The sequence below is a fragment of the Saccoglossus kowalevskii genome, chromosome 9, assembly GCF_978046115.1.
Source record: "Saccoglossus kowalevskii chromosome 9, keSacKowa6.1, whole genome shotgun sequence".
Taxonomy (NCBI): domain Eukaryota; kingdom Metazoa; phylum Hemichordata; class Enteropneusta; family Harrimaniidae; genus Saccoglossus; species Saccoglossus kowalevskii.
In genome coordinates this window covers 39,798,485-39,812,843 of record NC_140649.1, presented here as the reverse complement: position 1 = coordinate 39,812,843, position 14,359 = coordinate 39,798,485, and the positions used below count along the sequence as shown (strand labels likewise).

The 14,359-nt window shown below is 39.5% G+C and overlaps 1 protein-coding gene across 5 annotated transcripts in view; it reads right to left on the bottom strand.

Annotated features, from left to right (window-relative positions):
- LOC102806946 (ferric reductase 1-like) overlaps positions 1-14,359 on the bottom strand; it is a 188,111-nt gene that overhangs the window by 60,213 nt on the left and 113,539 nt on the right. For all 5 annotated transcript variants that reach the window (XM_085503521.1, XM_085503522.1, XM_085503523.1 and 2 more), the window contains exons 8-9: positions 1,860-2,022; positions 1,323-1,436 (exon numbers count right to left, since the gene is read on the bottom strand). In XM_085503521.1, the coding sequence (XP_085359647.1) occupies positions 1,323-1,436; positions 1,860-2,022 (277 nt within the window). The remainder of the gene's footprint in view (positions 1-1,322; positions 1,437-1,859; positions 2,023-14,359) is intronic.

Genomic DNA, 14,359 nt, shown 5'->3' with positions numbered 1-14,359 from the left:
CCAACAGATGTCATGCGACTCACTAGACACCAACAGATGTCATGCGACTCACTAGACACAAACAGAAGTCATGTGACTCACTAGACACAAACAGAAGTCATGTGACTCACTAGACACCAACAGATGTCATGTGACTCACTAGAAACCAACACATGTCATGTGACTCACTAGACACCAACAGATGTCATGTGACTCACTAGACACCAACAGATGTCATGTGACTCACATACAAGACACCAATAGATGTCATGTGACTCACATGAAACCAACAAATGTCATGTAACTCTCTAAGACACCAATATATGTCATGTAACTCACTAAGACACCAATATATGTCATGTAACTCATGAAGACACCAATAGATGTCATGTAACTCACTAAGACACCAACAGATGTCATGTGACTCACTAAGACATCAACAGATGTCATGTGACTCACTAAGACACCAACAGATGTCATGTGACTGACTAGACACCAACAGATGTCATGTGACTCACTAGACACCAACAGATGTCATGCGACTCACTAGACACAAACAGAAGTCATGTAAATCACTAAGACGCCAACAGATATCATGTGACTCACTAAGACACCAACAGATGTCATGTGACTCACTGGACACCAACTGATGTCATGTGACTCACTGGACACCAACAGATGTCATGTGACTTACTGGACACCAACAGATGTCATGTGACTCACTAGACACCAACAGATGTCATGTGACTCACTAGATACCAACATATGTTATGTGACTCACTCGACACCAACAAATGTCATGTGACTCACTAGACACCAACAGATGTCATGTGACTCACTAGACACCAACAGATGTCATGTGACTCACATACAAGACACCAATAGATGTCATGTGACTCACATGAAACCAACAAGTCATGTGACTGACTAGACACCAACAGATGTCATGCGACTCACTAGACACCAACAGATGTCATGCGACTCACTAGACACAAACAGAAGTCATGTGACTCACTAGACACAAACAGAAGTCATGTGACTCACTAGACACCAACAGATGTCATGTGACTCACTAGAAACCAACACATGTCATGTGACTCACTAGACACCAACACATGTCATGTAAATCACTAAGACGCCAACAGATGTCATGTGACTCACTAAGACACCAACAATGTCATGTGACTCACTGGACACCAACAAATGTCATGTGACTCACTGAACACCAACAGATGTCATGTGACTCACTAGACACAAACAGATGTCATGTGACTCACTAACTTGATCTTATTATTATTAGAGCATGATTGACCTGAATCTGACAATTAGGTTATGTGACTTACCATGAGATTTCAGTTTGGGATCTACTCCTGCAACCCCAGTGACAACATTGGTTGATGTGTAGTCAATCTTATCAGCCGATTTGATTGGAATATCAATATGCTTATTCAGTGAACCTGCAAAAATAATATGTCTTCACTATGACAAATGACGATTGGTGGTCTTTTGCGATGTGGTTCTTAATATGCACATTATTTATGCTCACAAATACTATGTTTGTGTAAAGATTTCACTGCTACCGTTATTCATTCAATTCATTTGAACTTATACAACAAATAATTTCTAAATTAGACTACCCATGAGAATGTAAATAATGGCTCAATTTATGGTACTTGATTTTCACTGCTGAATTTTGTTGAAGACATGACTTTCATGAGTCTGACAAAATTTACAAAATTGGTAGATATTTGTTGGCAAATTAATGATCTCTTGAATTATCAATTAGTAAACATCACTACAAGTGAATCACTAGAAATAAAATCCAGTGAAATAGAAACTTGCAACAAATCAGTCAAAATAAAAGAAATAAATACACTTACCAGAAGATTTGGGACCTCTAGCTATGAACATGTAATAGTCAGAACTCAAATCAAATGTTGTCTCCCTCTTTCTCCTCTCAGCTGGCAATAATTTCTGACGTGCAAAACGACACTGGATCACGTCATCGATGACTGCAGAAGTAAGAAAGTCAGATGCACCTTCCTATCAAAATATATTTTTTTAGAATATTTAGAAATTCTAACCTAAATAGGAAGTTTTCATGGGAACATTTCAAATAACACACATACAAAGTATCAATGCATGCTGCACTTGTCAATTGGCTTTGATTCAACTGCTATAATAATTGAAATTCATTAAAGAAATCAAAAAAATCAATTTGTTGTCAAAAGTACTAGTACATGTATACACAAATCGAAGCTGTTAGGACCAATAATATGATTAAGTATTTATAAATTTTGTGACATGCAATGAAAGATTATCAAATTACATTAAAAACATACTAAGCCTGTCAAAAAATTAATTTTTGGGTATTTTAATTAGTCATGATAATCAGCCATTGGTTGTAATGGTCTGAGAGATGCCTCTTACAATGCTTAGTCATGATGGTCAGCCATTGAATGTAATGGTCTGAGAGATGCCTCACACATTGCTTAGTCATGATGGTCAGCCATTGGTTGTAATGGTCTGAGAGTTGCCTCTTACAATACTTAGTCATGATGGTCAGCCATTGGTTGTAATGATCTGAGAGATGCCTCACACAATGCTTAGTCATGATGGTCAGCCATTGATTGTAATGGTCTGAGAGTTGCCTCTTACACTGCTTAGTCATAATGGTCAGCCATTGGTTGTACTGGTCTGAGAGATGCCTCACACATTGCTTAGTCATGATGGTCAGCATTGGTTGTAATGGTCTGAGAGTTGCCTCTTAGAATGCTTAGTCATGATGGTCAGCCATTGATTGTAATGGTCTGAGAGTTGCATTTTACAATGCTTAGTCATGATGGTCAGCCACTGGTTGAATTGGTCTGAGAGTTGCCTCACACAATGCTTAGTCATGATGGTCAGCCATTGGTTGTACTGGTCTGAGAGATGCTTCAAACATTGCTTAGTCATGATGGTCAGCATTGGTTGTAATGGTCTGAGAGTTGCCTCTTAGAATGCTTAGTCATGATGGTCAGCCATTGATTGTAATGGTCTGAGAGTTGCCTTTTACAATGCTTAGTCATGATGGTCAGCCACTGGTTGTAATGGTCTGAGAGTTGCCTCACACAATGCTTAGTCATGATGGTCAGCCACTGGTTGTAATGGTCTGAGAGTTGCCTCTTACAATGCTTAGTTATGATGGTCAGCTATTGGTTGTAATGGTCTGAGAGATGCCTCACACAATCCTTAGTCATGATGGTCAGCCATTGGTTGTACTGGTCTGAGAGTTGCCTCTTACAATGCTTATTCATGATGGTCAGCCATTGGTTGTACTGGTCTGAGAGATGCCTCACACATTGCTTAGTCATGATGGTCAGCCATTGGTTGTAATGGTCTGAGAGTTGCCTCTTAGAATGCTTAGTCATGATGGTCAGCCATTGGTTGTAATGGTCCGAGAGATACCTCACACATTGCTTAGTCATGATGGTCAGCTATTGGTTGTAACGGTCTGAGAGATGCCTCATACAATGCTTAGTCATGATGGTCAGCCACTGGTTGTAATGGTCTGAGAGTTGCTTCATACAATGCTTAGTCATGATGGTCAGCCATTGGTTGTAATGGTCTGGGAGATGCCTCTTACAATGCTTAGCCATGGTCAGCCATTGGTTGTAATGGTCTGAGAGTTGCCTCACACATTGCTTAGTCATGATGGTCAGCCACTGGTTGTAATGGTCTAAGAGATGCCTCATACAATGCTTAGTCATGATGGTCAGCCATTGATTGTAATGGTCTGAGAGTTGCCTCTTACAATGCTTAGTTATGATGGTCAGATATTGGTTGTAATGGTCTGAGAGATGGCTCATACAATGCTTAGCAATAATGGTCAGCCACTGGTTGTAATGGTCTGAGAGTTGCATCTTACAATGCTTAGTTATGATGGTCAGCTATTGGTTGTAATCAGGGGTCGAAATACTCTGGTGCACACTGCACTATGCACATAGATTATTAGCTAGTGCAAGTAAACTCAAAATATAATGTGCACGCTGTGCATGTAGAAATTAACACAACATTTTCCCATTATATTCACTAAGCCTAAATTAAGACAACTCAAAAAAAGCTAATTCTTTCGTGATCGCATCGATCAAGAACCCGTAAATTTTATTTAAACTTTAAAAGTGGTGCATTTCACAACAAGTTAGTGCAGGTAAATTTCAAATTCAACATGCACACTATGCATGCAGGGGAAAAATTCTATTTCAATCCCTGTGTAATGGTCTGGGAGATGCGTCTTACAATGCTTAGTCATGATGGTCAGCCACTGGTTGTAATGGTCTGAGAGTTGCCTCACACAATGCTTAGTCATGATGGTCAGCCATTGGTTGTAATGGTCTGAGAGATGTCTCTTACAATGCTTAGTCATGATGGTCAGCCATTGGTTGTAATGGTCTGAGAGATGCCTCATACATTGCTTAGTCATGATGGTTAGCTATTGGTTGTAATGGTCTGAGAGTTGGCTCACACAATGCTTAGTCACGATGGTCAGCCATTGGTTATAATGGTCTGAGAGATGCCTCATACATTGCTTAGTCATGATGGTTAGCTATTGGTTGTAATGGTCTGAGAGTTGCTTCATACAATGCTTAGTCATGATGGTCAGCCATTGGTTGTAATCGTCTGAGAGTTGCTCTTACAATGCTTAGTTATGATGGTCAGCTATTGGTTGTAATGGTCTGAGAGATGTCTCTTACAAGGCTTAGTCATGATGGTCAGCCATTGGTTGTAATGGTCTGAGAGATGCCTCAAACAATGCTTAGTCACTATGGTCAGCCACTGGTTGTAATGGTCTGAGAGTTGCCTCACACAATGCTTAGTCAGGATGGTCAGCCATTGGTTGTAATGGTCTGAGAGATGCTTCTTACAATGCTTAGTCATGATGGTCAGCCATTGGTTGTAATGGTCTCAGAGATGCCTCACACAATGCTTAGTCACTATAGTCAGCCACTGGTTGTAATGGCCGGGAGATGCCTCTTCCAATGCTTAGTCATGATGGTCAGCTATTGGTTGTAATGGTCTGAGAGATATGCCTCTTACAATGCTTAGTCATGATGGTCAGCCATTGGTTGTACTGGTCTGAGAGATGCCTTACACAATGCTTAGTCATGATGGTCAGCCATTGATTGTAATGGTCTGAGAGATGCCTCACACATTGCTTAGTCATGATGGTCAGCCATTGGTTGTAATGGTCTGAGAGTTGCCTCTTACAATGCTTAGTCATGATGGTCAGCCATTAGTTGTAATGATCTGAGAGATGCCTCACACAATGCTTAGTCATGATGGTCAGCCATTGATTGTAATGGTCTGAGAGTTGCCTCTTACACTGCTTAGTCATGATGGTCAGCCATTGGTTGTACTGGTCTGAGAGATGCCTCACACATTGCTTAGTCATGATGGTCAGCATTGGTTGTAATGGTCTGAGAGTTGCCTCTTAGAATGCTTAGTCATGATGGTCAGCCATTGATTGTAATGGTCTGAGAGTTGCCTTTTACAATGCTTAGTCATGATGGTCAGCCACTGGTTGTAATGGTCTGAGAGTTGCCTCACACAATGCTTAGTCATGATGGTCAGCCATTGGTTGTAATCGTCTGAGAGTTGCCTCTTACAATGCTTAGTTATGATGGTCAGCTATTGGTTGTAATGGTCTGAGAGATGTCTCTTACAATGCTTAGTCATGATGGTCAGCTATTGGTTGTAATGGTCTGAGAGATGTCTCTTACAATGCTTAGTCATGATGGTCAGCCATTGGTTGTAATGGTTTGAGAGATGCCTCACACATTGCTTAGTCATGATAGTTAGCTATTGGTTGTAATGGTCTGAGAGATGCCTCATACAATGAACAGTCACTATGGTTAGCCATTGGTTGTAATGGTCTGAGAGATATGCCCCTTACAATGCTTAGTCATGATGGTCAGCCATTGGTTGTACTGGTCTGAGAGATGCCTCACACATTGCTTAGTCATGATGGTCAGCCATTGGTTGTAATGGTCTGAGAGAGATGCCTCACACATTGCTTAGTCATGATGGTCAGCCATTGGTTGTAATGGTCTGAAAGATGCCTCTTACAATGCTTAGTCATGATGGTCAGCCATTGGTTGCAATGATCTGAGAGATGCCACACACAATGCTTAGTCATGATGGTCAGCCATTGGTTGTACTGGTCTGAGAGATGCCTCTTACATTGTTTAGTCATGATGGTCAGCCATTGGTTGTACTGGTCTGAGAGATGTCTCTTACAATGCTTAGTCATGATGGTCAGCCATTGGTTGTAATGATCTGAGAGACGCCTAACACAATGCTTAGTCATGATGGTCAGCCATTGATTGTAATGGTCTGAGAGTTGCATGATGGTCAGCCATTGGTTGTACTGGTCTGAGAGATGCCTCACACATTGCTTAGTCATGATGGTCAGCCATTGGTTGTAATGGTCTGAGAGTTGCCTCTTAGAATGCTTAGTCATGATGGTCAGCCACTGGTTGTAATGGTCTGAGAGATGCCTCACACATTGCTTAGTTATGATGGTCAGCCATTGGTTGTAATGGTCTGAGAGATGTCTCTTACAATGCTTAGTCATGATGGTCAGCCATTGGTTGTAATGGTCTGAGAGATGCCTCACACAAAGCTTAGTCACTATGGCCAGCCACTGGTTGTAATGGTCTGAGAGTTGCCTCACACAATGCTTAGTCATGATGGTCAGCCATTAGTTGTAATGGTCTGAGAGTTGCCTCTTACAATGCTTAGTTATGATGGTCAGCCATTGGTTGTAATGGTCTGAGAGATGCCTCTTACAATGCTTAGTCATGATGGTCAGCCATTGGTTGTACTGGTCTGAGAGATGCCTCACACATTGCTTAGTCATGATGGTCAGCCATTGGTTGTAATGGTCTGAGAGTTGCCTCTTACAATGCTTAGTTATGATGGTCAGCCATTGGTTGTAATGGTCTGAGAGATGCCTCTTACAATGCTTAGTCATGATGGTCAGCCATTGCTTGTAATAGTCTGAGAGATGCCTCACACATTGCTTAGTTATGATGGTCAGCCATTGGTTGTAATGGTCTGAGAGATGCCTCTTACAATGCTTAGTCATGATGGTCAGCCATTGGTTGTAATGGTCTGGGAGATGCCTCTTACAATGCACAGTCATGATGGTCAGCCACTGGTTGTAATGGTCCGAGAGATGCCTCACACATTGCTTAGTTATGATGGTCAGCCATTGGTTGTAATGGTCTGAGAGATGCCTCTTACAATGCTTAGTCATGATGGTCAGCCATTGGTTGTAACGGTCTCAGAGATGCCTCTTACAATGCACAGTCACTATGGTTAGCCATTGGTTGTAATGATCTGAGAGATGCCACTCACAATGCTTAGTCATGATGGTCAGCCACTGGTTGTAATGGTCTGAGAGATGCCTCACACATTGCTAAGTTATGATGGTCAGCCATTGGTTGTTATGGTCTGAGAGATGCCTCTTACAATGCTTAGTCATGATGGTCAGCCACTGGTTGAAATGGTCTGAGAGATGCCTCACACAATGCTTAGTCATGATGGTAAGCCATTGGTTGTAATGGTCTCAGAGATGCCTCTTACAATGCACAGTCACTATGGTTAGCCATTGGTTGTAATGATTTGAGATATGGCTCTTACAATGCTTAGTCATGATGGTCAGCTATTGGTTATAATGGTCTGAGAGATGCTTCTTACAATGCTTAGTCGTGATGGTCAGTCATTGGTTGTAATGGTCTGAGAGATGCCTCACACATTGCTTAGTCTTGATGGTCAGCCATTGGTTGTACTAGTCTGAGACATGCCTCACACATTGCTTAGTCATGATGGTGAGCCATTGGTTGTAATGGTCTGAGAGTTGCCTCACACAATGCTTAGTCATGATGGTCAGCCATTGATTGTAATGGTCTGAGAGTTGCCTCTTACAATGCTTAGTCATGATGGTCAGCTATTGGTTGTAATGGTCTGAGAGATACATCTTACAATGCTTAGTCATGATGGTCAGCCATTGGTTGTAATGGTCTCAGAGATGCCTCACACAATGATTAGTCATGATGGTCAGCCATTGGTTGTGATGGTCTGAGAGTTGCCTCTTGCAATACTTAGTCATGATGGACAGCCATTGGTTGTGATGGTCTGAGATTTGCCTCTTACAATGCTTAGTCACTATGGTCAGCCATTGGTTGTAATGGTCTGAGAGATATGCCTCTTACAATGCTTAGTCACTATGGTCAGCCATTGGTTGTAATGGTCTGAGAGATGCCTCTTACAATGCTTAGTCATGGTGGTCAGCTATTGGTTGTAATGGTCTGAGAGTTGCTCACACAATGCTTAGTCATGATGGTCAGCCACTGGTTGTAATGGCCGAGAGATGCCTCTTACAATGCTTAGTCATGATGGTCAGCTATTGGCTGTAATGGTCTGAGAGATGCCTCATACAATGCTTAGTCATGATGCTCAGCCATTGGTTGTAATGATCTGAGGGGTGCCTCTTACAATGCTTAGTCATGATGGTCAGCTATTGGTTGTAATGGTCTGAGAGTTGCCTCACACAATGCTTAGTCATGATGGTCAGCCACTGGTTGTAATGGCCGAGAGATGCCTCTTACAATGCTTAGTCATGATGGTCAGCTATTGGCTGTAATGGTCTGAGAGATGCCTCATACAATGCTTAGTCACTATGGTCAGCCATTGGTTGTAATGGTCTGAGAGATATGCCTCACACAATGCTTAGTCACTATGGTCAGCCATTGGTTATAATGGTTTGAGAGATGCCTCTTACAATGCTTAGTCATGATGGTCAGCCATTGGTTATACTGGTCTGAGAGATGCCTCTTACAATGCTTAGTCATGATGGTCAGCCATTGGTTGTAATGATCTGAGAGATGCCTCTTACAATGTTTAGTCATGATGGTCAGCCATTGGTTGTAATGGTCTGAGAGATGCCTCACACATTGCTTAGTCATGATGGTCAGCCATTGGTTGTACTGGTCTGAGAGATGCCTCTTACAATGCTTAGTCATGATGGTCAGCCATTGGTTATAATGATCTGAGAGATGCCTCTTACAATGCTTAGTCATGATGGTCAGCCACTGGTTGTAATGGTCTGAGAGATGCCTCATACATTGCTTAGTCATAATGGTCAGCCATTGGTTGTAATGGTCTGAGAGTTGCCTCACACAATGCTTAGTCATGATGGTCAGCCATTGATTGTAATGGTCTGAGAGTTGCCTCTTACACTGCTTAGTCATGATGGTCAGCTATTGGTTGTAAAGGTCTGAGAGATGCATCTTACAATGCTTAGTCATGATGGTCAGCCATTGGTTGTAATGGTCTCAGAGATGCCTGACACAATGCTTAGTCATGATGGTCAGCCATTGGTTGTGATGGTCTGAGAGTTGCCTCCTACAATGCTTAGTCATGATGGTCAGCTAATGGTTGTAATGGTCTGAGAGATGCATCTTACAATGCTTAGTCACTATGGTCAGCCATTGGTTGTAATGGTCTGAGAGATATGCCTGATACAGTGCTTAGTCATGGTGGTCAGCTATTGGTTGTAATGGTCTGAGAGTTGCCTCTTACAATGCTTAGTCATGATGGTCAGTCATTGGTTGTAATGGTCTGAGGGGTGCCTCTTACAATGCTTAGTCATGATGGTCAGCTATTGGTTGTAATGGTCTGAGAGTTGCCTCACACAATGCTTAGTCATGATGGTCAGCCACTGGTTGTAATGGCCGAGAGATGCCTCTTACAATGCTTAGTCATGATGGTCAGCTATTGGTTGTAATGGTCTGAGAGATGCCTCTTACAATGCTTAGTCATGATGGTCAGCCATTGGTTATACTGGTCTGAGAGATGCCTCATACAATGCTTAGTCACTATGGTCAGCTATTGGTTGTAATGATCTGAGAGATGCCTCTTACAATGCTTAGTCATGATGGTCAGCCATTGGTTATACTGGTCTGAGAGATGCCTCATACAATGCTTAGTCATAATGGTCAGCTATTGGTTGTAATGGTCTGAGAGATGCCTCACACATTGCTTAGTCATGATGGTCAGCCATTGGTTGTAATGTAATGGTCTGAGAGATGCCTCACACATTGCTTAGTCTTGATGGTCAGCCATTGGTTGTACTGGTCTGAGAGATGCCTCACACAATGCTTAGTCACTGTGGTCAGCCATTGGTTGTAATGGTCTGAGAGATGCCTTATACAATTTTTAGGCAGAATGGTCAGCCATTGGTTGTAATGGTCTGAGAGATGCCTTATACAATTTTTAGGCAGGATGGTCAGTCATTGGTTGTAATGGTCTGAGAGATGCCTTATACAATTTTTAGGCAGGATGGTCAGCCATTGGTTGTAATGGTCTGAGACATGCCTTATACAATTTTTAGGCAGAATGGTCAGCCATTGGTTGTAATGGTCTGAGAGATGCCTTATACAATTTTTAGGCAGGATGGTCAGCCATTGGTTGTAATGGTCTGAGAGATGCCTTATACAATTTTTAGGCAGGATGGTCAGTCATTGGTTGTAATGATTTGAGAGATGCCTCTTACAATGCTTAGTCATGATGGTCAGCCATTGGTTGTAATGGTCTGAGAGATGCCTCTTACAATGCTTAGTCATGATGGTCAGCCATTGGTTGTAATGGTCTGAGAGATGCCTCTTACAATGCTTAGTCATGATGGTCAGCCATTGGTTGTACTGGTCTGAGAGTTGCTTCATACAATGCTTAGTCATGATGGTCAGCCATTGGTTGTAATGGTCCGAGGGATGCCTCATTTATGTGTATCCATAAACGTAAAATGTATACAAAAAATTTGAACAAAATAATATCTAATATCACATTTTCAACAAGACTTTGACATATAGTTGTAGGGCTGTAAATGACATGTCTCACACATCTATAATGTATGCACAAAAAAAAGAATTGAAGATTGTCCATGATACCATGTATTGCCACCATACTGACAGATTGGATATATAGACATGTATTTTTACATGTATAATATATCTACCAAATCTGAATAAAAACTGACAAAGCATGTCTAAGATAGTATATTTAAAAACACAGAAAAACTAATAGTTTTGCCTTTTGGATATGTAGCAAGCAAGTGACAATTACAAATATTTGGGGTGTAAAATTATTGGGACATGCAAGTACTATCACGGATCATGGTAATTCTACTACTGTACTTGACCCAGATGTCTGGAATACCACTAATAAGGCATGCTAGTGTGTACATGTTCCACAAGTAATTCATTCAGGACACCAGCATGATTCACCCATGTTATGTCAGTCAACCTTATACTTTCAAGAGGTAGGAAATCTGCATGTGAAATTTGAGGTTTTGACACAAAGTGAACAAATATGAGAGATCCATGAAAAAAGACTGCATTTGACTCACTAAATATAACCATGCTCATTCTTGTTCTGCTGTCATATACATTTGTAATTATAATGGTATGGAAAACTGCAACCAAATATATTTTAAGTGTTTTATTTTATGTATTTCACTACCATTAGTTTTAGATTTTTTTTAGAAATGAGATGAGAACTTGATGGAAAAGTTGAATCAAAGAAAGCTTAGAAAGAACTCCCGTGTGCTGAGAGTTTTGGAGACACATTAAAAATTAATTCAAAATTACTTATACTTGAGATATTGATGGAATAGCTGAAAACTAATTATGCAAATAAGGTAACTAATATGAACAGATTTAAGTGTAAAACTAATAATGTCTGCACAATGTACCAAGTTTCATTGAAATGTGATAAGAACCAAAAAAATATTAATTATTATGCTAATTAGAGAATTAATATGAACAGATTTTAACCCAAAATTAATCAGACTGTCTATTGTCCTAGAGCATTTATGTACCAAGTTTTATTCAAATGTGATGATCAATACTTGAGATATCAGTATTAATTATGTTAATTAGATGATTAAGAAGCATAAATATTTACCAAAAACTAATATGGGGCATAGTCTTACGTTCATTGAAATGTGATGGGTACTCTTTAAAAGTTTCATTGAAATCCAATGAGTGGTTTTTAGACATCATAGAACAGCAAAAAATTAACTAATTATGCAAATTAGGTAATTAAAAGGCACAATTATTTATCCCAAAATTAATCAGGTCTCTGCATAGTCCTAGAATATCTATGTCGCAAGTCTCATTGAAATATGATGATTAGTACTTGAGATATCAGGTGAAAAGCTGAAAATTAACTAATTATGCTAATAAGGTGATTAATATGCACAAATATTTACCCAAAAACTAATTAGATCTCTGCACAGTCCTCAAGTAACTATGTACCAAGTTTCATTGAAACGTGATCATTACTACTCAAAATATCAAAAGCTGAAAATTAATTAATTATGCAAATTAGGTAATTAATATGTACTGATATTACCCTAAAAACTATCAGGTATGTGCAGTGTCATATGACACCTATGTACCAAGTTTTATTGAAATGTTATGATTAGTACTTGAGATATCAGTGGAAAAGCCGAAAATTGATTAATCATTATGTAAATTAGGTAATTAATAACAGATTTTTACCCAAAACTAATCAAATCTGCGCATTAGTTCAGAGCATTCATGTGCCAAGTTTCATTGAAATCCAATGAGTGGTTCTTCAGATATCAGTGGAACAGTCTTGGAACAGCTAAAAATCAGCTAATTATCATGCAAATTAGGTAATTAATATTCATAGATTTTTACCAAAACCTAATCAACTCTGCGCATTATCCCAGAGCATCTATGTACCAATTTGATTAGAGGTTCTTGAGATAACGGTGGAACAAAAAAAGTGACATACATACATACATACATACATACATACATACATTTCTAATTTTTATTCGCAGGTATAAAAAAGATATTTACATTTCTGTTATTACATAACTAAAAAAGATAAAAATATAGGTTTACATGAAAACCAAGATATCAAATTCGAATAAATACGACGAGTAAGTATTGTTCAGGTAGGTAGTAAAGATACTATTTAAGTATTAATCGTTATAAATAATACAGCTCTCATTGTTATTAACAAATACGATGATGATAATGTTCATAAGGGTGTTATTTCAAATAATCCGCGTAGACGAGTATATCTTCTGCAATGGATGCCAGCGCATTGTTGTTACACCACCGATACTTGAACTGGTCAACGGTATGGTTGAGATAGTGGTAGTTGTACTCGGTGTTAATTCTCCATTTTAGTCTCGCCTTAAAGGCTTGAGTGACGTCCGTTTTCGGTAGTCCTTTCATTTTCTTTACCCGTGTCACGTGGATAGCTGCTTTCAATGAGACGAGTATGTAGCATAGTAATCTATGGTTCTGTGTTATGCTCTTGCCTCTAGTGGCGCCTAGTAGATACTGTGATAGTGGTATTCTTTCTCCGTCAAATAGATTTTGTATGATGCTGTTGAACAATTTGAAGAGTGGTTCAAGTCTTGTACACTCTACAAAAATATGGACGAGATCGTCTTTATCCTGGCAAAATGGACAGTTATCTGTTTGTTGTAAACCAGACTTAACCAGAAAACCTCCAGTAGGGTATGCCCCATGAAGAAGTCGCCACTGTAAATCTCCATCTTTTTTCGTTAGCGGTGCAATGTAGCAATCTTGAAATATTGGTTTGTCGGGATCAAGAGATAACAGATCACACCAAAGTGTGCCTGGGTGGGTGGGATCTTTTATCATACATACATACATACATACATACATACATACATACAGACATACAGACAGGGTAACTGCAAAGACTCCCTTTTGTGCTTCGCACACGGGAGTCAAAAACCTATAAATATTATGCAAATTAGATAATTAGTATGAACATATTTTAACCCAAAAATAAACAGGTCCTAGAACATCTACGTACCAAACATCATTGAAATGTAATGATTAGTTATTAAAATATCAGTGGTAAAGCTGACAATCAACTAATTGGCAAATTAATTAATATGCACAGATATTGCCCGAAACCATGGAACAGCTGAAATATTGTTTGAATAGAAACTAAACAAACACTACATAAAAATAACAAGCAGCCTATCGACCGAGATAGCTCCGCTGTTAGCAATGCATATTTCAATTAAAGAACAGAAGATATCATTAGAAAATGAACAATATGTATAGTATCAATGCAATGCAACTTGCTGTTTTCAACAAGAATTCAAAAATATCACTTTTCACCAAAAATAATCATCAAAATTAAATAATTGAAGATATCACTATGAAAAGAACAAATCTGAAAGAGGTCCATATGTAGTACCTATATAAGTAATATAAAAGCAATCGAACTTGCGGCTTTTAACAAGAAGTCGAAAATA